This window comes from Buceros rhinoceros, unplaced genomic scaffold (genome assembly GCF_000710305.1).
Source record: "Buceros rhinoceros silvestris isolate BGI_N320 unplaced genomic scaffold, ASM71030v1 scaffold31137, whole genome shotgun sequence".
NCBI classification, from domain to species: domain Eukaryota; kingdom Metazoa; phylum Chordata; class Aves; order Bucerotiformes; family Bucerotidae; genus Buceros; species Buceros rhinoceros.
The window spans coordinates 1,382-28,356 of record NW_010424552.1 but is presented as its reverse complement, the minus strand read 5'-3'; the positions used below and the strand labels follow the sequence as shown (position 1 = coordinate 28,356).

The following is a 26,975-nucleotide window of genomic DNA, read 5'->3' as shown; positions in this document are numbered from 1 at the left end:
CCTGCTGAATTTCTTAAAATATCTGTCTTTGGTGTGTCAAACTGGAAAAGGTAATTTAAGTAACTAGATATCCACTGCTTGATAACCACACCCGGAGCATACCTGTTTTAAGTGGGAGGGTAGGAAGAAAGGTTTAATATTTAACTGCTAGTGTTTAAATGTCCTGTAGTGATTGGTATGAACACAGGCATCAGAAAATGTTGAGAAGGGGGACAAAAATAAAAAGATAGGTGACCGGCTTTCCCTATTCCTCTCTGCCCTCCTGGTATTCTGAAATAATTTGTGGGAATTAGTGCATTACCTTAAAATTGCTGGTTTAAGCAAGCAAATACAGCTGAGCCTGCTTATTTGATAAGAACTACTTGCCCTGATGTACATTATGATGCTGGTAGTGAAATTTGTAGATGTTCTAGGGAAGCTGTGCTTTCAGGGGAAAATTAGATGGATTGCTCAAGTTAATAGTCCTTTACTAGAAATAATAGAAGTTTCATTCTTTAAAATTGCATTGGATATTCTCTTTAAAGGAGGAAAACTAAGCTTGAGTATATTTTACACGTTCCATTATTTTAGCACTCTTACAAGCAGGAACTCTTCAATACATGTGATATTGCTTGTCATTTAATGTTACTAAATTTGCTAAGTGTACTTGTTGCTGGAAACTGTGTTATTTCCTGAAAGGAGGCTTTAGAGGAAAGCCAGTGAATCAGCAGTTTCAGTTGTCTACACAAGTGTATGCTGCAGCAAACCTAAATACTGTCACTTCCAAACTGTTGAAACTTCCCTTTCAGGACAGAAAAAAAGTGGTTCCTTGTCTGTCTTGGTATCCTTTTGCCACTCTTGGGCCTGTGTTCAAACAGCAGCTGTTAAGTTGTAGCTTTATTAATAATTAGTTACAGTTAAGACTGTTTAAAGCTGGACTAAGGCTTTCAGTTCATTCCAGCCCAACACTTGATTAATTATAAACAGTGCAGATTGTTACACTTTGACCATTGTAGTCTTTTTTTTGCCTGTGTGTGTTCCAGTTGAGTTTCGTAACAATCACTTTGGCTTTGAAAATAGATCTTATAATTCTCTGAAGAATTAATCCTTATGGGGTGGAGGCCTGGGTATCGAATTGGGCATGCTCTGAGCAGGAGGTGGTAGTAGAGATCTTGCAACCTAGTCTGAGTTTATGATAAAACCACATTTCTTATATAGCAGTTGAATTCTTCTGACTCATGTCATAATATTTTCTACTTCAAGCAGAAGGATCCCTCATTCCTGTCTTGAAATGATCCTTTTCAGAGAAGTTTTATTATCATGCCTGCTAGATGCATGTCTTTAACAGATCAAGAGTGCTCAGCCAGTAGTACCAGTCTTACATAGCCTCTCTTCTTGGGTTATCCATGTGAGTAGACAGGTGATGCACCTGGAGTAAAAACATGCTGTTATGTTTGAGCATGGCTGCAATACATGACCTGAGACTGCAATTAGAAACAAAACTTGTGTCCCCTGGCTGGAAGGGTTTTCTGCTTGCTTTATTGATATATAATATCTGCATATAAAATGTTTCAAGAAAAGTCTCAAGAAAATGTTTCAAAAAAATTACCTTCATAGAGCCCTGTGATACACAGGCAGTCTGCAGAATTTTCCTTTGCTGTGGTGGACTGTGGGGCAGCTTTGAGTGTGAAGTGCTTTTGGATGTAGATAATATACATAGCTTCACTTTTCTGCCATTTCAATGGCTGCTACTTTATTGTGCATGAACTGCACTATATGCAGATCTGTCATCACATGAAGATCTGGTGAGAGAGTATACATTTTGTCACTGCCATGCAGAATGGGCAGGGAACACCTTGCCTTGCCCACCATGAGGTGAGTGTCTCTCTCCCCTCACTTAGCGATGGAGGGAAGCCAGCTTTTAATGTGTTGCAATTCAAAGCAGGTAACAGCAAGAATACGGCCTTTGTCCTTAAGTCTTGCATCGCTTCACCATACGCACGTTCCAGGCAACAACATCAGTGTTCTGAGCAGTTTGTGAGCTCTTAATACACGGGTGGTTTTCTCACGATGAATTCTGCAGGGATTTGCCTCTGTATGGGAGCCAGCATTGGGACTGGACTTTATAGCAGTATGCGGAGAATATATGAGTCTACAACGTTATTTGTTTGGAGGATGCAGATACTGGACTTCACATAGTACAGTGTACAGCCAAGTCCAGGTTCTTGCAGGAAGTGCTTCTATAGCTTGTACAAAACAAAATACATGGTGCTGTCATGAAACAAGACAGTTTGGTTACTAGAAGACTGAGTTAGAATAGGCTGCTAAACTGCTTGTTTTGTCAGTAGCTCACTATTCTCTAGCTAGTGCTTATAGCAGATAGGTTTCTGTGTTCGTACCCAGCACTGCATTGGCGTCTGTTATCTTGTTCATACCCTTTTATCCCTCTGGAAAGCAGTAAGAATGAAAGAGGTGACCCCAGAGCTTAATGCACAACTTGACAATGGCCAATAGTATTACAATCCTGTAAAAAAACTGGTGATAACGCTTATCTTCAAAGTCCTGAGCATTTTTAGAGCCTAGATGCTTTGGTTTGCTTTCTTCTGGTTCACTGGAAGCAGCCTTTTGTTAGTTGTTTTTCTGCCAGCTCCCTGGTTTTCCTTCAAGGGCACGGTAGCTCAGCTTATTGTGAAGACCTGTGTGGTGCTTGAAGTTGTTTTTCCTATTGTCTTGCACAGAGAGTGTTGGCTTTCAGCAAATAAAAGCAGTCTGTTTCTTTTTTCACATTAATAATGATAGTGTCGGAGGTGTTTTTGTATTGGCAGAATTTAATATTTTTACTGATGTTTACAGATTATTATTTTGTTGCGTCAGACAGTACTTTAATTATCAAATACCTTTCTGAAAGTTGCATTGCAGAAAACAGTTCTACAAACTCCTAAGTAGGCCTGCTTAAACGTAAGTGATATGAATACAGTAGATAACTTAGTGCGAATGAACTGTTCCTGTATCACCACTACATGACTTCTTACGGGTTTGGAAGGATTTAACTAAACTTTTGTTTCTTCTGATGCTTCTCAAAGCACATATGCATACAGGGAAAACTAGTTTGGTGAGAACCTACTTAATGCGTACTCTGTACATGAAGAAATCCTGTGCTTATTCATCTGGTTTGTATATAAAACTCCTTTCCACAATGAGCTATATGTTTGACAGCTGCAGACTGATGGCAGAGCAGTTGAATGTGAAGAAGAGTGTACTTGATACAGATATGCCCATCTGTATCTGTCACATATGAAGTGTCACATTTTCTGTCATATAAAGTGTTCTTTTTCAAAGCTGAGTTATATTGAGCCTAACTAATTCGTGTTAGATGAAGTTTTAAGAAATCTGTGCCTAAACATTTGTCAGAGCGTATAATTTGGTGCTAATGTCATTAAACAATCTTAACTGGAAATTAATGCATTAGTTGGTTCACTGTTTTTGAACTGGTTCGTGTGTGACTTCAGAATAATTTAATTACTGTCTGTTAGAACTCCTAATTCACTGTTGTTCTTTCAGCAACAGATGTCATTGTTACTTCTTGTATACTGTGTGGAAAACTTTAGCCTCACTTAGCAATTTGTCTCAAATGTAATTATACAGGCTAAAGGTAAAACTACTCTGTTTCTAATCGTGTGCCAAGGAAAGGAGGTTTATATGCACAGGGACTGAAGCAGAAACAGGGTGAAGGTTACTGTTGGGCTTTGACCAGCAGTAACCCTGAGACGTGTCGGTTTCTTTTGTGCTGTTTCCCTCTAGTGGTCACGTAGAATATTGACTTTGAGAGGTGAAACATATGAACTGGTGTATTTTCAAGTACATTTACATAAACACAGAAGTAATACAGGGCGCATGCAGACTTAATTTGCCCAGTTCTGACCTATTAGGACACATTGTGGATTTATATCTTGTGATGAGATGACATACTCTCATGCTTCAGATGGGTGATTCAACAGGCTTTTGGAAATGAGCTGAATTTTTATCCTTTTGGTTATCTAAATATGTCTTTTACTTGAAACTCGATCATACAGAGCACTTAGCATAATCTAGAATTGCTTCTAAAGTTTTTTGGGATGGGAACTGTGCTATATGCATATCTTTGCCTTTCTGTATCTGGGATTAGGTCTTACATCTAAACATTTGAAGTGTTAAAAATAATTTATCACTTCAGCATTTTGTTTTTATCATGTTAGTTTGTGGGTCAAGAACAAGCCTAACATGTGAATTATAGAATCATGTAATACTAGTCTTTGTAAATCAATTCATGTTTTCATTTAACTTACCAAAAAAGTTGGTATATCCATTGTGTATCAGGTGCTTAAGATCTTGCAAATGTTTCTTACCATGTAAGCTCTTTTCTGTTTGTCATGCAGAACTGTTCTTTTTTGTTCATCCAGTTACCCTTTCAGAACTTTGTATTTGATAATTTCTATCTAGTGTGTTTAAAAAAAAAATTACCTTTGGACAGAATTGTTGTCTAGTTAGTTTGATCTTAGGACATGGAATCTTTATGTTGCCAAATCGATGTTTGGCTGGAAACAGATGCAAAGCTTCTACTCATGGCAGGATTCTGTCTGCATAAAAGAGCTTTTAAACCAGATTGGGTTTTGCTTCTAAACAAACATCATTTTGACACAAATAGGAACACTGATTTTATGAAAGTTCAACCCTGAACAACTTCATGAAACTGAAGTTATTTCAGGAACATATAAAGAGGTGCATGTTCTAGGGAGTCCGTTATTTCATATAACCGTTTTTGTTCAACTGTGTAATGAGTACAGTAAGCCTCCCTTGTGTTTGAGGAAGGTGGCTGTTGAGTCCTGATGAAAACAGGGGCTACAGCAAGAAGACTAGGGAATAGCTTTTGAAAGTCAAGAAAAATGTGTTAGATTTGATAGTGTGTGAGATGCAAAACAAGCTCTGTGCTGAAGGTAAACTCCTCTTTTTCCCTGCCTTTTCCCAAACTACTGTTCTAAGATTTCTTTGGGTGTAAGATCACTTTTTCTTAAATCCACTATCTAACATAATTTGGACTCTTCCATCTTTTGCAATTTCAACTTCATCCTACCCTTCAGTGCTTGCTACCTACTGCATACTCGGGGTATGCAAACATTTTGTAGTTTTCGGTTCTGATGGCTAAATGAATGTCTGAGGATTGAGTGGAGGGGAAAAAATTTCTTCTCCTGTGTAGCAGTGACAAGGCAACTGTTAACCACACTAGGTGAACAAGAGATTTAATGATCTTTGTGGATTTTGCAGAAGCTTTTGCTTTGGTAGTTTTTCTGCTTATTGAGAAGCTTGCTGATGGAGTTGTCCAAAAAGCTCGGAAAGCCTTTTGTAGTCCATTTCTTCCTAGGCAAGTAAGGACCTTGCCTGCGCCTGTACTTTGAATTCTAGGGTTTCTTGATACAAAAATGTTTCTTCTAAATAAGCGAAGTGTAGGAGCAAAACTGGTTCAGACTTGCAACAAGTAACTTTCTGCAAAAGTGAAAAAAAAAAAAACAACCTTTGCTGTTTAACCATGGTCTCTCATTTGAAATCCAGTTACGGTATTTAGCCCAAGATTCCTCAGCATGACACTGATTGTGGATGTGTTTTTTCCACTTCCGCGTAGAGGTGATATTAATGTAATACTTCACTACCTCAAATAGGTTGAAAAAACCCCACTAAGTGGAATAAGATGCAATTGTTCCTTCCATGGTACTTTAAAGGATAAGATACTACCTAAATGTCTGTTAACTGTGCATATCGTGTGTGGTTTGGTCCTGTTTAGATTGTGGGTGGGAGCAGGATTGTCATGACACGGTGCTATAGATTTTCCCCCACCCAGCATGGGTGAGTTGGAGAGCACTCCAAGCCTGCTTTGCGGCTCCTGCAGTGGGAGAGGCTTCCCCACCACATCATGTGCATCATCCCTGGCAACACTCCTTTTTGAATCTTGTATGTAAAGGTGATGTAATAATATTCAATACAACTATTAAATTCGGATTAACCACTATGTAACTTTATATGGCAAGTGCTTTCGGTTAGGATCAGAACTGTTATTTTTAAAGGCACAGTTGCTCAAGGACTGTATTTAAAGCAAGATGAAGCAAGCATGTATTTAAATGAACTAATTCTTTAAAATCTATTACTATTCCCTTTAGCTTTCAAAGCATTAAAGCAGATAAGAATATCTAGTGCATTGGGAGCAGAGGCCAGAATATCAGTTCTTTTCCTAACAGTGTCTGGTAGCAGAGTGTAGTTCTTGTGTACCTCCGCTGATCTTACTTGTCCTTCTCCTGACAGCCCAGATTCATAAGAAGAGCAAACACAGCCCTCTGCCAGTCTTGCTAGAACCTCATGGCCCAACAGACCCAGCTTGGTTTTTGGTACTTTTGCATAGGGAGGGGTTTTATTCTGTAAAATCACACTTTGTCACAGTGATTCCCAAGCCTGAGGAGCATGATGGTAAAGATCTTGTGTTGCTCATCTTCTCTGTGGACTTTCGGGTGTTGTTCTGGTCAGCCTCCTGGCTTTCTGGCATTCTGCTTTTGGAATTCATCTTTTGTGGAATCTTAGCATTTAAAGATGTTGAATAATATTTGGTGAATAGTTTTCCTGTGTACATTAACAGTCAAGAGATTTACTGGGAAAAAAGGTACACATCCATGTAATTAAACATGGGTGTGAACTACTTGGATAAAGTTTATCAAAGGTCAGTCATTTGCCTTCAGTTGCCTCTTTGGAAACCTATGTTCTCTTCTGCCTGCAATGATTTGTGTTGATACTTCTTCTTGGCCCTTTCTGTTTCTTTAAAAAGCATTATGTGATTCCAGGGCTTATAAGCCTGTGTACTACTCATGCAGCTTTTAAAGAGGCTTAATGTCGGTGGGAACACATGGTGACTTACCAAAAGTATATGGAGTTTGAGAAGTAAAGACCCAAAAGATAACTGTTGCTTGGATTGGACAAGTTAGTATAACACTTACAGTAATCTTGGGGCTAAATTGCTATAGTGTCTACTTTTTTCACTTGTCGTCTTATACTTACTTTTCAACTTGAGATTCCTGGGGTTTTTTTCCTTCTGTGTATGTATATTTATTTACTATGGAATTGCAATATTTACCACTGTTGGAGGAAAAATGTCTGCACTTCTTTACTTGTTTTTGCAGTTGTAAGGAGAAGTCATGTTAGAAACTATTTTGCTTTCTAAGTACTCCACTGCACCGTGACTGGGAAGGCTGTAGGTGGTGTAATCATCATCTAACTGCTCAGACCTGGATTGTGAAATTTCCAACCTTGTTTTTGAAACCTTAATTTTTGCCATTGTCAGCAACTATGGAATAATCGAAAGGTCAGACGTACAGACACATGTTAATTGTATCTTCAGACCTCAAAAATGCACCCCAGACTGCCATACCTGTTGTGTCTGTTGTATTCTCACTGTTCTGCAGCCATCCCTGTGTAGTCCTTCCTTGGGTCATCCTAGCAGTAAACCTTCTTTCTTCACATATATGTTGAAGCATTTGCAGCAAGTCTAAAAATTGCTCTCAGAACATAATGTTTTACAGAGCTTGTCTGCTTAGTCTCCACCAAGTCTTTCATAGTACCTTCCAGCTCTTTCATTTTGCATTTTTGTGGGTTTTTTCTACATTCTGGTTTTTCAATAGAAAATGTGGTTTGATCTCTTGGATGTTGTGGTAGGAATTTTCACAAATACTGCAGAGTACTTGATTCAGGTCACTGTATCATAATGTCTGTTTCATCACCTCTTAGGGTGAGCTGTATGCCTTAGAAGGCGGAGCTGCCTTCTGCTTGTGTTATGTAAAGTAGTAATAATTTATAATGCTAACTGAAAATAACTGCCTTGGTGGGCAAATAAAGTGCTTGACAGGCACTAAAATTAGACATAATCAAACTAATTCCCTGAAGATATGGGAGAATAATTTGCTTTATTTGATTTTTTTTTTTTTTTTAATGTGGAGGAGCTTTCCTGTGAGTTCGTGTTCTACTCAGGAGTGTTACTGACCCACTTTAGGAAATCCTTAACTGGCAGATCAGCGTGAGCCATAATGGAGGATTGCAATATGATTCTGCATATACTTAGCAATTACTGAGAACAGCTTTTCTGACAATGCTGTGTGGCTGATACCAGCACCTCCATTAAAGAATCACATGAAGCTTTGGATCATGTGGCTCTCTCCTCTTGTCTATCGTAACAAAAGGATTAATGGATTTTCTGCACCACATTAGAAAGCTGAAGGTGTTGCAGTGTACTAAAAAACGCTACTTTTAGTGTAGCTTTGAAGCTATGATGTATGCATGGAATTTCAAAGAGCTGCTTCTGTATACTGAGCATGGTAACTGAGCGTTACTGCTTGATAGTATGATTTGATACAACTTTGCAAGTTATTTTGTTTTCAAGCAGAGACTGACAGCTTCTATCATATGGACTCTACCTGCTTTTCCAATTTTTATCTTGGGAAATTAAAAATTGTGTAAACAGAAGAAGCTTGTGCCAGCATTCGTCTTCTCAATGTAATTGAGCATTTCTGCAGCGAATAGCTAACGATGATCTGCTTTGCAAGACATAAATGCCGCAGTGACCTGCTTTCATTTAGATGTTGCGGTAGTAGAATGGTGGGGCTTTGCATGATGCATGCTTTCATTGTTTGCATGAAGCTGCTTGCATGTGTCTGCTGTGAGCTGGATGGCTTGTCTCTGCATCAGTTATAAAGCAATACTTATTTTCTGTTTCTTCATACAAATAAGTATTCCTGATGTAATTTTTTTTTCCCCTTGGCTCTTAAAACATGATTGTCTGAGACAGTTTTGTGAACATGATCTGTAAATGCTTTGAATTCGTGTTGTGTGTTGTTCAGTCTGCGTTCTGCCTGCTGAATTTGTTCCTTGGTTGCAAACAGTTAAAACTGCCTAAATGCTTTTTATGTAGTGCTTTTTTATTGGTAGGATTTGCAAGCTGACAGCTCTGTGTGCTATCTTGTATACAGTTCTGAGGTGTGGATAAACTGTTTAATGGAAGTATTAATCACAAGCATAAATGACAGTTAAATATACTGCTGAAAAGGTACCTTTAAAAATCAAGCTTATATATTGATATGGAAATAAGTTTTTTCTTTCACTGTCAGCTTTTATTTTGTGAACTAAATTAACTGAACGTTACCCATTGACTCGGTAATATTGGAAGAAAAGGATTTAATTCAAATGTAGAATACATCACCAGATTTTTTATTTCTAAGATTACGTCTGTTTTTGGAAGTTCTAGCTTAGTGCTACTAAGATGTGAGTTTGATTAAAGTCTTCAAATAGAGAAATTCATAAATTTTACTTCCTGAGCTTAAATCTAGGGTTTGAATAGATCTGTCTTTTTCACTTAAAGGAGAAAGCAATCAGAAGACATCTTAAAATGCTCTGGCTTCAATGTGACAGGTGTTTTGACTACATTTTAAAATTGATCTGTTCATTAAGTCATGTCCTATTGAAATTAAATCTTACCTTCTTTCCAGTGTGTACAACTCACCAGGAAAACAGAATGAGTCCTACTGTCAAACTGACTGTTGTAAAAGCACATTCAGAATCATCTTAATATTTGTAGCATATGATTAAGTAAACACTGAAGCTACCAGTAAAACAGAAGTTTTTAGTTTTGCTTTTAAAGAAAATGTTAAATATTTCATGCTTCACTGTGTTGTTACTCTTACAAAATGTTCTTTTGAGGTTTATCCTCATTAAGCACTTCTGAAATTAAATGATTGTATGCCCAAAACTCTTGCTTGTTCTTCTAAAAATCCTATTATTCCCTTACATATGTACGTCGTTTTTATTTGTCAAGCCTTTGGAGGACTTCAGTCTGCAAAAAGATCCAAAAGCTTCCACTTTTTTGCAACAAAACCTCATCAAAGCTTCATTATTTGATTTCTGTTATACTTAAAATTACAACATGGTCAGTTAAGTTATAATCTTGTTTTGACTTGCAATGCAATTCAGTGCTATGGTTCAATATCCCGAAGACATTACTAAACCAAGTATGCTGCTTAACACTTGAACTGGTATTCTAAAAAAGCCCCATATATCCTATGTGAATGTTTTTAACTGCCAATTCCAGCAGATACTTTGAAGTCAAGCTCTTAAATAGTGGAACTAATTCTTAAAAATAGGAACTTTTAACACTTTGATAAAACTCACGGTGCTATTTTTTTTCAAACACTTGCTCAGTGTAAAGTAGCTTTAAATACATGATTTATAGCAGAAATTACTAGTGGTCTTATAGTATGACTTAACACAAGACAGTTTCCTTATTCTATTACTTTACTTTAAGCTGTGATTAAACATAAACTTCTATTTCTTCTAGTTCAGATAAGTTGCAGTATTTCTAATTTTTTGCTCAATGAAGCAGTGAACTTAAGATGTGCCTTATTAAATCTTTAGAATTTGCAAGTGCTTTCTTAATTTATTTGAAGTTGACTATCGTTTAGCCTTCTTCCACCAATACTTTTGGAATACCCTTTTCTAAATACCCATGCATTTCTTGGTCATAATAATTTTTCAGCTTCACCTCTTTTTTCTGTTTCCTCAACTCTTTCTTGTCTCCTACCTCATTCTTTAAATGGGCCAAGTAGAAATTGACTCTTGGCTCTTTTATGTTTGGTTTTGCTGGATAATCTCATTCAGTCACATTTGTGCAGAAATTACGTGGACAACTCTGGGACTCAAATTGTTCTTTTCATTTCTCTAAAACTGTATTTCTCTGCCACTCTTCCTTTGTAATCCAAACATACGTACTTTGCCCCGCACACTGCAGTATTGTCCAAAACCACCGGTTTGAACCAACACTTCAAACAACTTTTTGTCCTTCCTCTTGCTTTTAACACTCCTGTTTTCACCTTGACTTATCAGCACTCTCCTATCTTTCCAAAGCAATGCAGCTTCCAATTTTTCTGTAAAAATTACAACAGCTAGAATTTCATGTTGCTTCTTGTTCTATATGACTTGTTTTGCCTCCCCTTCTTCCTACCCCATTTGAATTTTTATGCTACTGCAGAATTTGTCTGTCAAAAATACTTCAAATATTACTCTGAACCATCTGTTTATTTCTTAAATTCTTTCAAGGTGTTTCTCCTTTGCCGTGCTCTGGCCATGTGCATTAACCTTTAGGGTACTACCATTAGGGTAGTGTTTTTCTTCCTGTTTCTCAGTATCTGCTCCTCTTTGTGAGGAATTTTGTCAAACTTGGTGTTTTTAGACCTTGCTAGTGCCATTTTAATCAAGACTTTTTTTCTTTCATTATTTAATCAATTACTATTATTGTCTTCTCCCTCTTGCTTTTAATATCTCACCTTGTTTTATGCAGACTTCTGTTATTTGTGAAAAAAAATTAATTTCAGTTTAGTATAAAATATTTCGCTAAAGAAGCCTGGAACAAGTGAAAGGAAAAAAAAAACCTCGCTAGCAGTAATTGTTTTTCTATGATCTCTGTTTTATTGCTTTTAAAAATAAAATGGCACTATGTGAATGATTGGAAGGATTGACTGAGGCTTATTGTCTTCCAACTGAACAATGTTAATCCCCTGATTAATTGTAGAGTACTGTACGTTTTTGAACACTGTGTGAAAATTGCCTGGCAGGGATTACATAAACCAATATAATGGAACATTGTCCCTTTTTTTGAACCCTTAAATATATGTTGCCTTGTTCTTTTGGAGGCACATAATAGGCTGTAGATAACTAATTTTTTCCAGATCATTGTGATAACAAAAACCAGATTCATAGTAACTTTACAGATGCTGCATCAACATCCTAAACATGCAGGCACAATCTGAGTTATTAAGCCCCTGCTGCCTCCTGACAAGAATCAAACAGACTGGTTTCGGAGGAAATGACATTAATTTTGCTTTCATGATTTCTTTTATATTAAAAGCCTCAGCACTCTAGTTTTGTGTGTGGTTGGTTTTTTAGACTGAATCCGGCTATGGATCAGAGTCAAGTTTACGACGCCATGGCTCCATGGTGTCTCTTGTTTCTGGAGCAAGTGGATACTCTGCGACATCAACCTCTTCATTCAAGGTTAGTGGATAAAGTTTTCTTGGTATTGGTGCGTAAATAATGTGTGCAACTGTAAGAGAAATAATTTATGTGAACACTCATTCACATAAGTATAGAAAAAAAATATTTGGTTTACTGTGTTAGTAATTCATCGTATGATGATGAACAGGTGATACAGGAGGCTCTCTCATGCCTCTGTGTGTTTTTCCCTCTTAAATTGTGGTGTCATCTTCCAATGGCAAGAAAAGCAAACTTGTGGGAGCATTTGTTAACTTTTCCTGGTTTACTGCTCAGAATATCAGGGCTTCTAAATTAAAGTGAATGCTGACTCTGTGGCTTAATAAATTTGATTAATACTGATTGACAAATGATGACTTTCCTTGTCTTATGTATAAATATATAACCTGGACTTGAGTGGGCTCTACTTCTGGGAGAGCAGAGTTGGAGCAACACAGGAAAGGGGAGTAAAGTTGGAACAAAAAATCTTAAACTAATGCTGACTGTTTTCAGGCACGTAAGCATAAAGCCAGTAGCATGCAAGCTCTCATTTTTAATAAGCTTTTGTAGAATGCTCTAAAGTAGCAGATGCAGTCAAGAGGAAAAGTTGAGACCAAAAATATGAGTAAGGAACACTTGCATGCCGTCTTTTACATTCTTCTCACATTAACCACGTTTCATAGCTTCTGAGATTGAAAATGTCCTTAGTGTACTTGAATTTGTTCTTCAAAGCTGCAGAGATCAAAAAAAATTTTTGTATATGCATTGGACTATTGCTGAGTATGTAGAAGCATTTCAGCCTTTTTTTCCCTTATATTTTCAGAAGGGCCATAGCTTGCGTGAGAAGCTTGCAGAAATGGAAACTTTTAGAGACATCTTGTGTAGACAAGTTGATACTTTACAGAAATACTTTGATGCCTGTGCAGATGCAGTTTCCAAAGACGAACTCCAGAGGGATAAAGGTAAAACTAACTGAAAACTTAGCTCCATAGAATTAAGTGTTTTACACAGAAACAGCCCTTGGAATAATAAGTAGAGCGTTTGATGCCATGTCAATTGAATTTGTATCTTAAATTTCTCTTTAGTATAGGGATCAATCATAGATATTTCTGCATAACAGTGTTAGCTGTTTTAAATTCAGAAGCTGAATTCTCATAAAAATCTGCCGAACTTAATATTAACCTGTAGCTGTCAACTGTACAAAGGAAATACTCTTTTAAGCATTTTATGTTATGGAACAACAATTCTTTACAGTCATGAGATGAATTCAAGTTAGTTTATTGCTGTGTTTCTTACCTTTTATTTTGAAAAATAAATAGGGTATTAGTTTTGATAGGAACAATACATCCTTTAAAAAAGGCAAAGGTGCTGCCAGAATGAACGCTCCTGAGATGTATTGACTGGAACTAGAGCACTGAGTGCACCCTTGATGCTCTAGTAGACGCAGGTGTCCGTGTGTATATATCTCTGAGTTGCTGTTCTCAGAGCACAACTTACTCTTGTATCCATGAACTTTTCTGAGGCATTTATATTCAACCTTGTTTTTTTCCTGGCAGCCTGAAACTTTTGGTAGTAAGAAAACAATGGATTAAGTTAAATTCCACTTCTTTGTCAACTTTCTAGTATTGAAGAGTAGATAGTTGCTGGATCATGCCTCCCTGCTTATCCAGTTGTAATACCAAAATAATGTTCTTACCAAAGAATCGAGTGCTAAACTTCAACACTGAGCAAACGTTAGAGTCCTGATGGTTTCTGACAGTAATGAAGATTACTTATGAGTTAATTAGTCTTAGTTATGGGAAAAAGGGGGGGGGGTAGGTATCTTCATGATTGTTGTTATAGGGGGGGGAAAAAAATCTTAAATCCTGCTTAGCCATGAACATGCTCTTAATTCTTTCTTGCACACTAAAGAATTGGAAAAGCTTTCTCACTCCCATAACATACTCTCTTTCTAATCTAGTGGTAGAAGATGATGAAGATGGTTTTCCTACAATGCGTTCTGATGGGGATTTTTTACATAACACTAACAGTAGTAAGGAAAAACGTAAGTGCTTCCCAACTTTTTCACTGAAAATTCGTATGAATAGTATGATGATACGCCTGATACAAGATGGGTGTTTATGCTTTTTTCTAAGCAGAAAACGACAAGAATAGTTATTTAAATATATGCAACCGGAAGTTTACCATTCCTTAGCTGCTTTTTATAATTCTCTGAGTTATTCTTAATTCACACGAAATAGTGCAGGCTTGTCAAGCTGAAATTTCCTATTCCATGTCCAAAGCCATTTTCACTACAAAAGTCTGTTGAAATAGCTGCTTCACTCAGATGAGGAGTGAGATTTTTAACAGGTAATTGCAGTTTTCATGCAAGCGTTTTACCTGCTTTAGGAGTGTGGTGGAGCACAATGCATTTCCAGTTAGGTATGTCCCAGTATGTTTTTTCCAAGTCCTATGGCCACTTAATGGTTAAGTCAACATTGTTAGTGCTTCTCACTAATCATAATTTTTACACTTCTTTTACTGTATTTTCCATTGTTGTGATGAACAGACTTCTGATTTTTATTCTTACCTTAAATCGTCTAGTTATTGCATCTATTCAGTAAATGTCAAGAACTTGACCAAGTCTTGCTGATTCTGCTGGCCTGGCAGTTGTGTTTGCATTTAAAATCTGTGTGCACTCTTCTTAAACTTTCTCTTGTTTCCCAAACTGAAATATTTTAGCGTTCACATTCTCAAGATACTGGCAATTCTGTTAGTCCTAAGGTGTTTCCTAGATTGATTCACAAAACTTTGAAGTTGCAGTGTCTCCAGTTTCAAATCTGATGGAATCTCCCCAAGTACTCACTAAAAGTGTTTTTAAAATTGTAAACACTTTCACCTAGAGAGAGAGAACCTAGAAAATGTATGGGCAAAATGGGTTTCTAGGTTCTCTCATATCAGAACCTAGAAAACATATAAGCAAAATAAACCTTTTCTGTGTCTTCTGTTTTCTGTTTAATTGACTATTGGCTGCATGTGTTACAACTTTCTGTGCTGTTTTTAAGTGCTCTTTCTAGAGTACAGCAAAAACTGTTATGAGAAAAGGAAATGGAAGGATCTTTTAGGATGCTTCCAGAATTCATTGTATGAGTAGATTTTTTTCTATTATATGAAGTACTTGTGTTGCTGAGGATTAATCATAATGCTGATTTCAGAGGTTAAATAGCATATGACTGAAGTTTTGAATAAATCTTTCTTACCCCTTATCACCAAAGTTAAGCAAGCTTGCAACACTCACCTGTAAGCAAAAGCACGGTTCCACTAACACCGTATTGTATATGTACAAACTATACGGTTTTTTGAGGACTGTAAATCAGAACAAATTTTATAAAACTGAAGAAGCCTTCTTTAAAAAGCATTAAGTGAGAATTTAATTTTACTGAATGATTCATTTTGAAAGAGATCTTTATCAAACTTGATTTTTGTAGGATCATGTGGGAGTTTCAGCTTAATTTACCTTTAGAGCATTTTTTCATATCTGTATTCTTCTGGTGTATCTGCTATATATACACCTACGATATGGGGGAATGTCATTAGGGAAGTCTGTATTTTTAGTGCATTTGGTCATCTTGGAATATTTAAATGCAAAGTAAGTGACTTCATGTTTTTCATCACATGTTTAACAGGCATTTGAGGTGATATCCATATTCCTCTTGTAAAAAGCTTTGTAACAAGTCTTTGAGAACTTGCTGCTACGACATTGCTATGTCATATGGTACCTCTGTGTAAACTCACTTACTATAACTCACTACAGAAATTAATTTCTGCAATCCCTTGCTTTTTGTAGAAGTTCTAATTCCAATTGTTATGCTACTTAATTCCATTAAATTTGCTTTACATCAGTTATTTCTGTGAAAACTTTTATCCCAGTTTTAGTTTTTCTTTGACTGAGTTGGATTTCTAAGAGCTAAATCCATTAATTATTTTGAAGCAGAGTGCTGTAAAGCTTAATTAGAAATGAAAAAATCAGAGTCTCTGCCCTAAAGTCGAGTAAGTGACGCAGTGAGGCAAGTAGATGTCTCAGGTTGTGACAGCTGTGCCCCTGTATTGGACAGAAAACTACTCAGGCTAGCTGATAATGAAAGATTTATCTTCCACTTCACTTTTTCTAAAGCTCAGTCTCAGACCAGTTGTTAAGATTCTTTGGTTTCTCAAATTTCAGGTTCCCTTCTTGAAGCCTCTATCCAGTCCTCTAAGGACTGGAACAATCTGTTCAACTGCAGCTGATAAATAGTTGCCTGCTTATTCTGGGACTGTTCTGCAGTCAGTGCACCAGGAAGTGAGAATCCTGAGTTCAACCCCTCATTTAGCTTACTATCATGAGGAGGAGTGTTTAGGCCTACTGTTCAAACCAATAGTTCTCCAATCTAATGCTCAAATCATTAGATTTAAGACTGATTTAAGGGACCATATTCACACTGACTTAAACTTTGTTCCCTTGGCATCTTTTCGGGGGGGAGGAGAAAGTTAACATGACGAGAGATTTGTGTACTGCTCTGAAGACATTTTGGATAGGGAGGCTTTTCTGTGTTACCTAGGATCTTTGAGTGAAGAGCTATGAAGAGTACTATGAAGGTGTTTAGATTTGGTCACTTTTCAGTTAAAATATCTGATAACTGAAACAATGATCATTCGTATAAAACACCAAAGGAGAATCTGGCTGATGCATGTTTGCCCATTGGGATCTTTTATTGTATCTTAAGAATGTAGAATCTTCATCAGGAAGGGTTCCTATCCATCCACTCAGGAAAATAAGTGTTATTTGGATATAAATTACGTAAGAATAGGAAGAGCAGATGAAACCTGCTTAAGGAACCTCTTTGAAGGTGGAAGGTGGTTTTGTACTGGAACTGTAAAGAGAGAAATGGGTCAGAGACTGAAGAAGTTTGGTGTAAAATACAGTGGGATTTATGCTGGGGTTTTGTGCTTTGAATGGAGGAATTATATTCACTGATGTATTGATGAAATAATGGGGTTGTTCTTAGAGGAAGACTAATCCACAGAACATAAACAACAATAGGTATCAGTGAAAGGGTGATGCACCCGAACGTTTCTTTTTCATTTAGGATTAGCGTAGTGACATAAAATGGAAAAGATAAAGGAACTTCTTTCTGCATACTGTGTTTAAAATAATTTTCAGTTTCACTGGAAATCAGGTTTGATCGAATGCATGATGTTTGGGATATCTGGGAAAGCATTTACAAATAGAATCTTAGGAATAAGAAGGGAAAACTGACTTATCCTAACAGACACAGAGGTGGTGCATAACAGCTCGAAGAGCCATTGAAGGCTAAAGCATGGTATGAAGAATCCTTTATAGAAAAAGCAATAGAAAACAAATCAGAAATAAAGCAAAGTGCTTATAAGACAGGATAATTAAAAACAAACCAAACAGTTGGAGGACACTGCAATTAAAATAGGAGAAAAAAATCATCCTGCTGCTTTTCAATTGGCTGCACACAGTTTGTTCTGCAAGCTAGAAGAGCAGTTGCAGTGATAAAAACACTTTCTTATCAGGCTTTACCTTGAATCAGATAAATTTCTTGATGCCAGATTTCATGCTGAAACACTCAGTCTGACATGAAGAAAAAAACTTTAATAGGAAAGATGTTCAGGCTTTCCAAACAGAAAAACCTCCTGACAAATGCTTCTAGTGTGCTGAATCTCAGCTGTTACTGAGATGAGGCTTGAGGTCATTTTCTGACATGTTCCAGGAAGGCAAATGTCTCCTTTGATTAGGAATGCATCGAAATACATTGTAAGGAATCTCTTGAGTGACCATCTCTTCAAAGAAACAGGTTTTGCATCTTTCTGCAACAAGTTCATTTTTGCCCAGAAATATAATGGCTGAAAGGAACTATGGACTCTGACTTCAAAACTGCCAGCTCTGCGTGTATTGGTGTGAGTTTTAGACTGGTCATTACAGAATGACTTAGAATCTGTGATGTCTGAAACTCTATGGAAGTATTAATAACTGTAGCTGAGAACTTAACGTATCCATGAACAAAAGTTAGGGGTTTTGCCAGGAAATGAGGCTACACCTCCCTTATAATCTCCCATAGAGATTTATGAAATTATTTTAATGTCGCACCCAGTGGTAGTTTCTTAAGAGTGTCTAGCATGTTTAATAATTAGGAGAGAAAACCCACATTTATAAACATTATAGGCTGCACATAAACACAGTCGACATCAGCCAGACACATTGTTAGTGTAAACTGAATTACTCAGTCACAAAGTGTTATGGGTGAATCTCTTGTGATGTAATTTTTCATCATCCTCAGTGCATCCCCTGCATCATCTCCTTGCCAGTTTATACTGCATTCAGTCTCATCCTCCTCTGTGTTCTGTCCAAAGCTGTTAGGAAGAGCTGGTCTGCTCATTGTTTCTGAAACAGATTTTGCTTTCTTTTATCTTCCTTTTTTCTCTAGCCCCCATCATCTTCATTTTTTAGAGAGTGATCTTGCTTATTGAGCTGTTTAAAGTAGTGCGCAGTTTGCAATCATCTGTTTGAAAAGATAAATTAGACTTCTCCTGAAATGAGGGTGTATAAAAATTTTAGAGACTTAAACCATTGCTTAAGACCATGTGTCGATAGCTTTCTGTTCCCAAAGTGTAGGTACTGTGCTCTACCATTAAAGAACAGCAACTGCATTTCTCTTCCTTACGAGAACTGAACTGCTTGAAAGCATTGTGTTGCCCTTCAGGCAGATATTGGATAAACTTACACAAATATTTATTTGTACTTTTTTTCAACATGCCACTGTTGTAGTTTAAACTGACAGATTGGGGGGGGGAAGCAACATCCAGCTAGGTGGTAAGTCATTAGCTTGCCCCATGGCATAGCAGGAGTTACTTTTAACTTGCTGGGCTCAGTCAGCTTCAACACAAGTGTTACTTCTGCTTTCTACTATTTTCTGACATTAATATGGTTTGTTATTATGTCAACCTACATAGGAGTTTGACATATAATAGGTACTTTTTTTGTCACACATTTTAAGACTTGTTTAAATAGCCTTAGCAACAGATGGCTTGGTTGACAGTGTGTAGTTGTTGGAACCGCAGATCCCACAGTACTTGGATAATTCAACACATTTGATACTTTTTATTTTGTATCGTACCTTTTTACTGAGAGGTTTTTAAATCTATAATTACCTGCTTAAAGCAACCTTGAATGTTACATTTTGGGTTTGATTGCATTTTGAAATCATTCCTTTCTTAGTGCCGTATCAGATATGTTTTAAGGTTGCTCTGTGTTAATTAGACCCCGCTTCAAGCTGTCAAACTGCTATTGTTAAAGTATTACCGCTCCCTCCACCCACATGATCTGCAGAGTGTGGAGAAATACAGCATTACACACAGACTTGAAATACAGTATAGCAAGATGAAGCTGAAGGGATGCGTTCCTCCTTTGGAATATGTCTCCTTATCCTGTGGATAGCTGAAAATTTTTAGCATTTTTTATTTTTAAATTAACTTTCTAGCCAGTTTATTTTCTTCAGGCAGTTGTGATATAAATCATACATGTAAAATACTTGTTTGAGTTAGACAGCTATCAGTGAATGATTCATGTTTGTTTTTAGTGTTTCCGCATGTGACACCCAAAGGAATTAATGGCATAGACTTCAAAGGAGAAGCTATAACTTTCAAGGAAACTACTGCTGGAATCCTCGCTACGCTCTCTCATTGTATTGAACTCATGGTAAAACGTGAAGAAAACTGGCAAAAAAGGCTAGATAAGGTAAGTTCACTTTCCTTTTACTTTTGTTGAAGAAAGAAAAGTGTCTGAAATTTCAAATGAGCTGTTGTTAACTTTTGTTGTTCCAGATATTGCTTTTATTTTTATGCACAGCATTTAATTATAGATGCTTTGATTATTACTCCTATAAAATGCTAAAGCCTCATCCTGACTGGTGATGCAGTAACATTCATTATAATCTTTCTTTTCCCAGCCCTTGTTCAGATAGATATAAAAATATTCAGGACTACTGTAGAGAACCTGACAGTATTCCATAGTAATAAGTGTTATTTCTTGCAGCCTTCTAAAAGAGACCTAATTATCCATGCTTGCAAAATCATGTGCAAATCTCTGAAATGTTTTAATTGTCATAGAAGATGGTGACAATACTGAGAAGAACAACCTGTTCTAACTTTAAATGTCTCCTTAAGATACGATTTCACTTTGCTTGAGGAGATTGAAAAGACTAAGTTGTGTTTTATAGTAATTGGTTAATTTTTATTGGTGTGTGCTGTTAGAATAACCGTTATTCTCTGGCAGTGATAATTCATGATAGGCCTACTCAACCACTATAGCAACTTAGAGCAGTGTCTTCCATGAGGTGTGCTGGAGGCATGGCTAAGTGATTTCTACAATCCTGGTATCAGTGGCCTATGTCCTGTGCAGTTCTCTAGGTGTTGCTGTCTCTTGGTTTTACTTTAACATCTTTCGATGTGGTGCCTACCACGCTTCAAAACTTAGTCTGTGTGCTTCAGTGATAGACAATTCAAGGAATGAACGCATTCAGGCAAAATACATCCATGTTTGAATCCTTGCCTCTGTCTCCTGGGTCATCTTTGTCCATAGGTCAAACTTACTGCAATTTCTGTCAACACTTAATTTGTTACTGCTCCGTCTAAGTAATTGAAGGAATTACAGTAGATCCAAGACTTGAAGCTTGTTCACAGGATCATAGGGTAATTCAGGTTGGACTAGAGACCTCAAGAGGTCGACCCTTCTCTCTCTGTCCAACCTTCTGCTTAAAGGAAGGACAGTTTAAGATCAGACCAGGTTGCTCAGGGCTTTACCAAGCCTTGTTTCAAGTCTGCAGGGCTGGAGACTACACGGCTTTTCTGGGCAGCCAGTTCTGCTGCTCAACTGTTGTTACAGTGAGAAAATTTTTCCTTATATGGTTGGAGTATTCTATCTGCCTACTGCTTTTCACCCTTCTTCTGTAGGCTGCTGTGAAGATTCTGGCACAGTCCCTTTCTGATTTTCTTGTACCTATTGGAAGGCTACTATTAGGTCCCCCTACAAAAACCTTCTCTTACCTGGGCTGAGCAAACACAGTTCACTCTTCTTGATCAGACTCTGCTTAGAGCATGGTTGAAATGTATTTTTCATGTCCCTATGTTAGTATATGTTAATACAGAATAATATGTTAATACAGAATATGAATTTGTTTAGATTAGTTATTTGTCACTTTTTTCTTCCTCTGTGGACTAACTTTAAAGTACGGAGGTTTAAGGAGCAGATGGTTTACAAATGCAACCTAAATTTCACTTTGGGTCTTGTGACTGATACCTCATACAGCATGAGTAGATATATTTTAAAGGGGTGACAAGCTTGACTGGACTGGCTTTCCCAGAAATGAAAATAGCAGCAGCTTCTAAAACCTTGCAGGTTTTAAGTTGCTCTGCGTTGGTAGACTTGAAACTTCTTTTAAAGTCACATTTGTTAATGAAATTTTCTGGATTTACAGCACACTTATGGCAAAGTACTTAAGTTCTAATATAATTACTTTTTATTTTTATTCGTCTAGTTGGTAACTGTTTGGAAGAGGAAATATTTATTGAATTAAATAACAAGTTTGATGAGCTAGCCTTGGCTAACAGCCATGTGCACGCAGCTGCTTAACACCATCCAGCAGGATGAGGGAAAAAAATAGGATGAGAAAGACAGGGAGATTCCTTACTGGTCTTTGTCATGGCAGAACATTCTTGATTTAGGGAAGATGAATTTGTTGCTGATTTAAAGTAGATCCAATTAATGGGAAACAAAAAGACAAACACTAAAACAGCTTTCTTCACCCATTTCCCAAGCTCAGCTTCATTCCTTCACTGCAGGCCCCTCTGCCTGTGTGGGGTGAGAAATGGGAGGATTGTCAGTCAGTTCAAAACATTACATCTCTGCTACTTCTTCCCTTTTCATGCTTTTTCCCTAATCCAGTGCAGGTCCTCTCCATGGGCATCAGTCCTCTGGAAAAATCTGCTGTAGTTTGGGTTCTCCACGGGACACAGTTCCTTCAGGAAATGTCCCTCTGCTCCAGCATGGAGTCCTCCGTGATCTGCAGTGTAGATAGGAGCTGCTCCTCCTCTTCTTCTGTCCTCTGTATCTCACTTTTTGTTCCCCCCTTCTCTCTTCCAGGAGTGTTTTTTGCTCTTAAATACTTCTTCAGAGAGGCGGCCACACACATGGTGGGTGGGCTCAGCTGTGTTCTGCAGTGGGTCTGTTTTGGAGCTGACTAGAACCACCTGTGTCTGATGCAGGGCAGCACCTTGTCTCCTCCCACAGAGGCCACCCCTGCAGTCCCCAATCACCAACACCTTGACACCCACACCCTTAAAGACTGTTGGCTGTCTTCAGACTTCTGCTAACACTATTGCACTTCATTTATAGAGCTGCTTTTGTTTTCTTTTATCTTGTTTTAGTGGTTAAACATGCCCTTATAAGAGTATCCTCTGTAACTATGAGCCCGAACAGAAAACATCACTCTGTCATCTGATAAATGAATGTGGGAGGAGAATGGTGTTGATCTTTGTAATTTGGATTTTCTTAGAGCAGTTTACACATCTATCCGAAATATTGTGAGATTATAAAATTCAGAATACCCTCTGTAAAAGAGACTAGAACAGAAAATTACATAAAATTGGGCAACTGTTTGTGTTTTGTCTTCTATCTGGGAAGGTGTTAGAGCTCTTGCAAGTCTCTCCAGTGCCTGTAAAAAATCATCTTGCATTGTTGAAAGGGGCAGCATCAAGTTTGTCCTTTGCTTGTCAGCAGATTCATGCTGTTAAAGCTGCACTAGAAGATTTTGTCACAGGAAAAGTAACGTGTCTGTTAGTGGCTAAAACCAGTGCTCTACAAGTAGCATAAGTGCCACTCTAATCCAGCTCACTCTGCTTTCATCTCCATCCTTCTCACTCTGCTAGCTTCAGAACTGCCCTTTACTTAACTGCAACACATAAAGGTGATTTGTAAGAGTCCTGCTGCTTCACAAAATTACGCAGCCTTCGTGTTGTAGTGGGCTAACTTGTCCTAAAGACCGATTTGTCTGATGAACGTGAAGCCAATATATTTCAAAATCATAGGTGGCCAAAAAAATTTCTCATATTACGAAAGCAAAAGTTCAGTAGAATTTGTTGAATCTGGAGGTGACTACAGTTTGACTAGAGATGAATAGTACAGTATTATGAAATTAATATCTTTCTCAATAACACCCTGTCACAGTTTGAAAAGGGGGGCTGTTTTCCCCACTGAAAGGAATGCGACAAAATAGTGTGTCAGCTGGCAAAAGCCAGCCAAAGCTCACACAGAAAACTTTCGATGCTTGTTAACGGCTTATCAATACATTAACGAGCTCATTAGGGCTTTAGTTGGCAAAGGAAATTATAACATACAGACTACATATATGAGAGATAGAAGCAGAAAAGTTTAATAATGCAGACGCCCTTGGAGTTAAACCGGACTGGAGAAGGGAGAAGAAAGAGATAAAAGGGAGAATAGATAAAAGTGTACAGTTACATATAAGATCTCCCGATCGGAACAATCCTCCACTTACAAACTCCACCCCACAATGGCTCACCACGCCGGGTGGGGGGAAAAAGTCTGTTGATTGGTCCATTCACCTGACGAAAATGCTCTTGATAAGGAACTTTCTCCTGAAGCAAACCTTTCATGCAATTAAAACACAGTCCTTTTCTCCTCTGGAGTGGCTGTAGGGAACTTCATTTCTTTGCCAAGGAATGCTTCTTCCAGATTCTCACACGCACATATACATCTGCGCCATGGGCCGGCCCACACACACATCTGCGCCACGGGCCGGCCTGCTGGCGTCTTAAGGGAATATCTCCAAATTCCACTGCGCGTTTGGTGCCTACTTCATCCACTGCAGAGATAAGGGGTATCGCTGGGTCAATCCGTCACAGCAAAACAGTTCATTAGACCACCCCCGCCGGGAATCGGCAGAAAATGGAGAAGGTCCTACCCATTCTGCAGAAGGAGTCTTTTACTGCTTCGGGGAAATAGCAGGTCCTGGACGTGTCTTTCTCTCCTTGATAAAGGTCTCCAGTCCGGGGGCGTAAGATTCAAGAGTCCGCAGCATATCTGAGAGAGCCGCAGCACGGACAAGATAGAGAGAAGGGCAGATAGAGCAGAGGGGGAAACAAGATGTCGTCGAATCTCTCAACAACACCCCCTTTTATGACTTCATTCAAAGAGGAGTGTTCTCCTTCCCGGAAGCTTGGGAAAACCACAGCTCTCTGGGAAGAAGAAAGCCAGACAACATGAGAGCATCCGGTTCCACCATGTTGAACCCAGGACACACCCTTTTTTTAAAAAAGGGGGTTTTAAAGGGTTTTATATTACATTCTCAAGGCTGAAAACTACATCTAAACCTATGAAATCAAATTATTATAAAAGCAACTTTTTAAGGAGACTGTTAAAATAGTGTACTGATCAATTGTGTTTTTAGAGTTCTACATTTAGTGTTTCTGTTACCAAAACAGTCAGATTTCTAGAATAAAATGAATACAAAAGCATATAGTGTTATCTAAAGGTAATTGTAGTTATAGCTTTGCTTTCCACCTTTTACTCTGAGCTTGGCTTTTTTTTTTCCAGTGCCATATATTTTTCAGTATGAGCCTCTTTAACATATTTTAAAATAGACTTTTCTTCAAACGGATAAACAAGAAAAGGGTTCAATCTTTAGAATTTGGTCCGTTGTTTAATTTGAAACAAAATCATTGCGATGATGTTTTTCTTGTTGTCTAGACTACAGCAATATTTCTCTATTCTTGTTTCTTTTGGTCGTACTAATTATTATTAATGAGCAAACTTATATTCTGAATGTGATAATTTACCTTAAGATTAGCATGTTTAGATAGTTTTTGTTCCCTTTGACAATTGTAAATTAAATGTCTTATTAAATTTTTACAGGGTTTTAATATGACAGTAATTTTTCTGCTGTGCAGTCAAGCAGTTTCCCAATTTCTGCCTTATTTAATGTTGTTGCCAAGAGAAGCTGGCAAATCTGGAGAGTGTCTTTTGACACTTGCGAATTATCACTAATCTGCAGATTGTGTGGTTTGGGGTTTTTTTGTTTACCATTCAAAGTGTTCTGGTAAAACTTCTATGTGTTCTTGCAATGACTTACACTCAAGTCATGCTTTACGCATCTTCAGGACTCTCCAGTTACTCTCATAGAACTTAAACCTGCAAAATTTTGCGCTCTGTGTTAGCAGTTATTACCTCTTTGTGATAGTTTCAGAAGGAAAAAGCCTATGTTTGCAGATAAGGACAATACTGTCTTCATCTAAATGCTACTTCTTACCTAAGAATTTTTCTGTGGAAAACTCTACAACTCTGTTTTAAATCAAAACTGTTGCCTTACATTTCAAAATTCTCTTTACAAGCTGGAAAATGTGTTCCAGAGTGAATGTTATCAACAAATTTCTGGTTGGTAAATTCAGCCTTTCAGTATTGCTTAAGCATTTTCCACTGAATCTTTAAAGTTCAAATTGGGTTGGTGAATAACTAAACTAATATCTACAAGAAGTAGTCCATGATGTCCAGCTGTCCTCTGTAAGACTTAATTTTCTTCCAACTGAAGTGATTCTCAGAGAGGACAGAGAAACATTTAATGTTTTAAAGGTGAATTCTGCAAGAATTTCAGAAGTGTTTAAAGCGTTTTCACTGGGAATATCTGGCAGTGTGTAGAATTTGCAGAGGACATCTTAGACCTAATTGGATTCTGGTATTACTGCTTTTTAAAAAAAAAAGTCATACAGTGATCTAGACAGTTGCAGATACATTATGGGAGAATGATGTAGACTTGTTGGTCACTATGTGGAATTCACAATATGATTCACGTTGATCCTATGCCAGCTAATTATAGATATGAACTTACATACTATGACTCACTAGCATCTCACCACATTCCACAAGTTAGCTTTTTACCAGTCTTATTTTTCACCCTTTGTCATCACTTGCCCAAGCATCAGTGTCAAGGAGGTTTATATAAACTGTCAGTCAGATGCCTCTGGATCTGACCATCAATGAACCGTGACTAGCTGTGCTTAAAGCTAGATACCAGTTTTTTGCTTTCTGATCTAATTTCTTCCACGTGGTTTAAAGGAGGTGTCCTCAAGGTAGCTATCTCCCCAGTCTTTGTATTATATATGCATGTATATGGGCTTATATAATGCATGTGTGCAAATAAATACAGAAAATCAGCAGCTTTACAATGGTTACTTGGAAGGAAAACTATACTGGCTTGTTGACTATTATCAGTCAATTCATTCTCACTGTATCAAATAATCATGTAATTTTACAGGAGACAGAAAAAAGGAGAAGAATCGAAGAAGCATACAAAAATGCTGTGACAGAACTGAAGAAAAAGTCCCACTTCGGAGGGCCAGACTATGAGGTACAAGTTCTGCTTTTGAAATTAAGAACACTATGGCTTCTAAAGATTGCTTTCTTTCTCAAAACAGGGAAAAGGCGTTTGGTTTGTGCAAGTGTGTTCATGCCACTTTTATTTTTCCACCTTGGAAACGGAAACTCTATGAAGAATCTCAGTCCTTAATATTTTGAGAATGGGAGTCTGTCTTCACCTGAGGGTTCCACGTTCTGCTTTTGTCAAAGGCATTGTCGCCATTTGAAAACCCAAGCAGCCCAGGCAACATTTGCTCTTGGACCAGTTTTTTCTCCTCCAGGGAGAAAACAAAACAAAAAACTAAAGTGCTCGAGGTGGGAATAAATGGAGGGTTTAACACACTACTTATGGCTGGGGGCAAAGAAGCAGGCTGGGGGGAGGGAAATGAATTTAATTCAAAACAGACCCCACAAATCATCAATGAAATTACAACGGGACTTAGAG

General features: G+C 37.6%; 1 protein-coding gene across 1 annotated transcript in view; it reads left to right on the top strand.

The window, feature by feature from the left end:
- The window catches only part of LOC104497566 (collagen type IV alpha-3-binding protein-like), a gene marked incomplete at both ends in the record, with an annotated part of 48,593 nt that extends 22,071 nt beyond the window's left edge, over positions 1–26,522 (top strand). The window contains 5 exons of the mRNA XM_010140833.1: positions 11,980–12,087; positions 12,887–13,025; positions 14,024–14,107; positions 19,683–19,840; positions 26,430–26,522. Coding sequence (XP_010139135.1) covers positions 11,980–12,087; positions 12,887–13,025; positions 14,024–14,107; positions 19,683–19,840; positions 26,430–26,522 — 582 coding nt within the window. The remainder of the gene's footprint in view (positions 1–11,979; positions 12,088–12,886; positions 13,026–14,023; positions 14,108–19,682; positions 19,841–26,429) is intronic.
- Between the last annotated feature and the right edge of the window lie 453 nt (positions 26,523–26,975).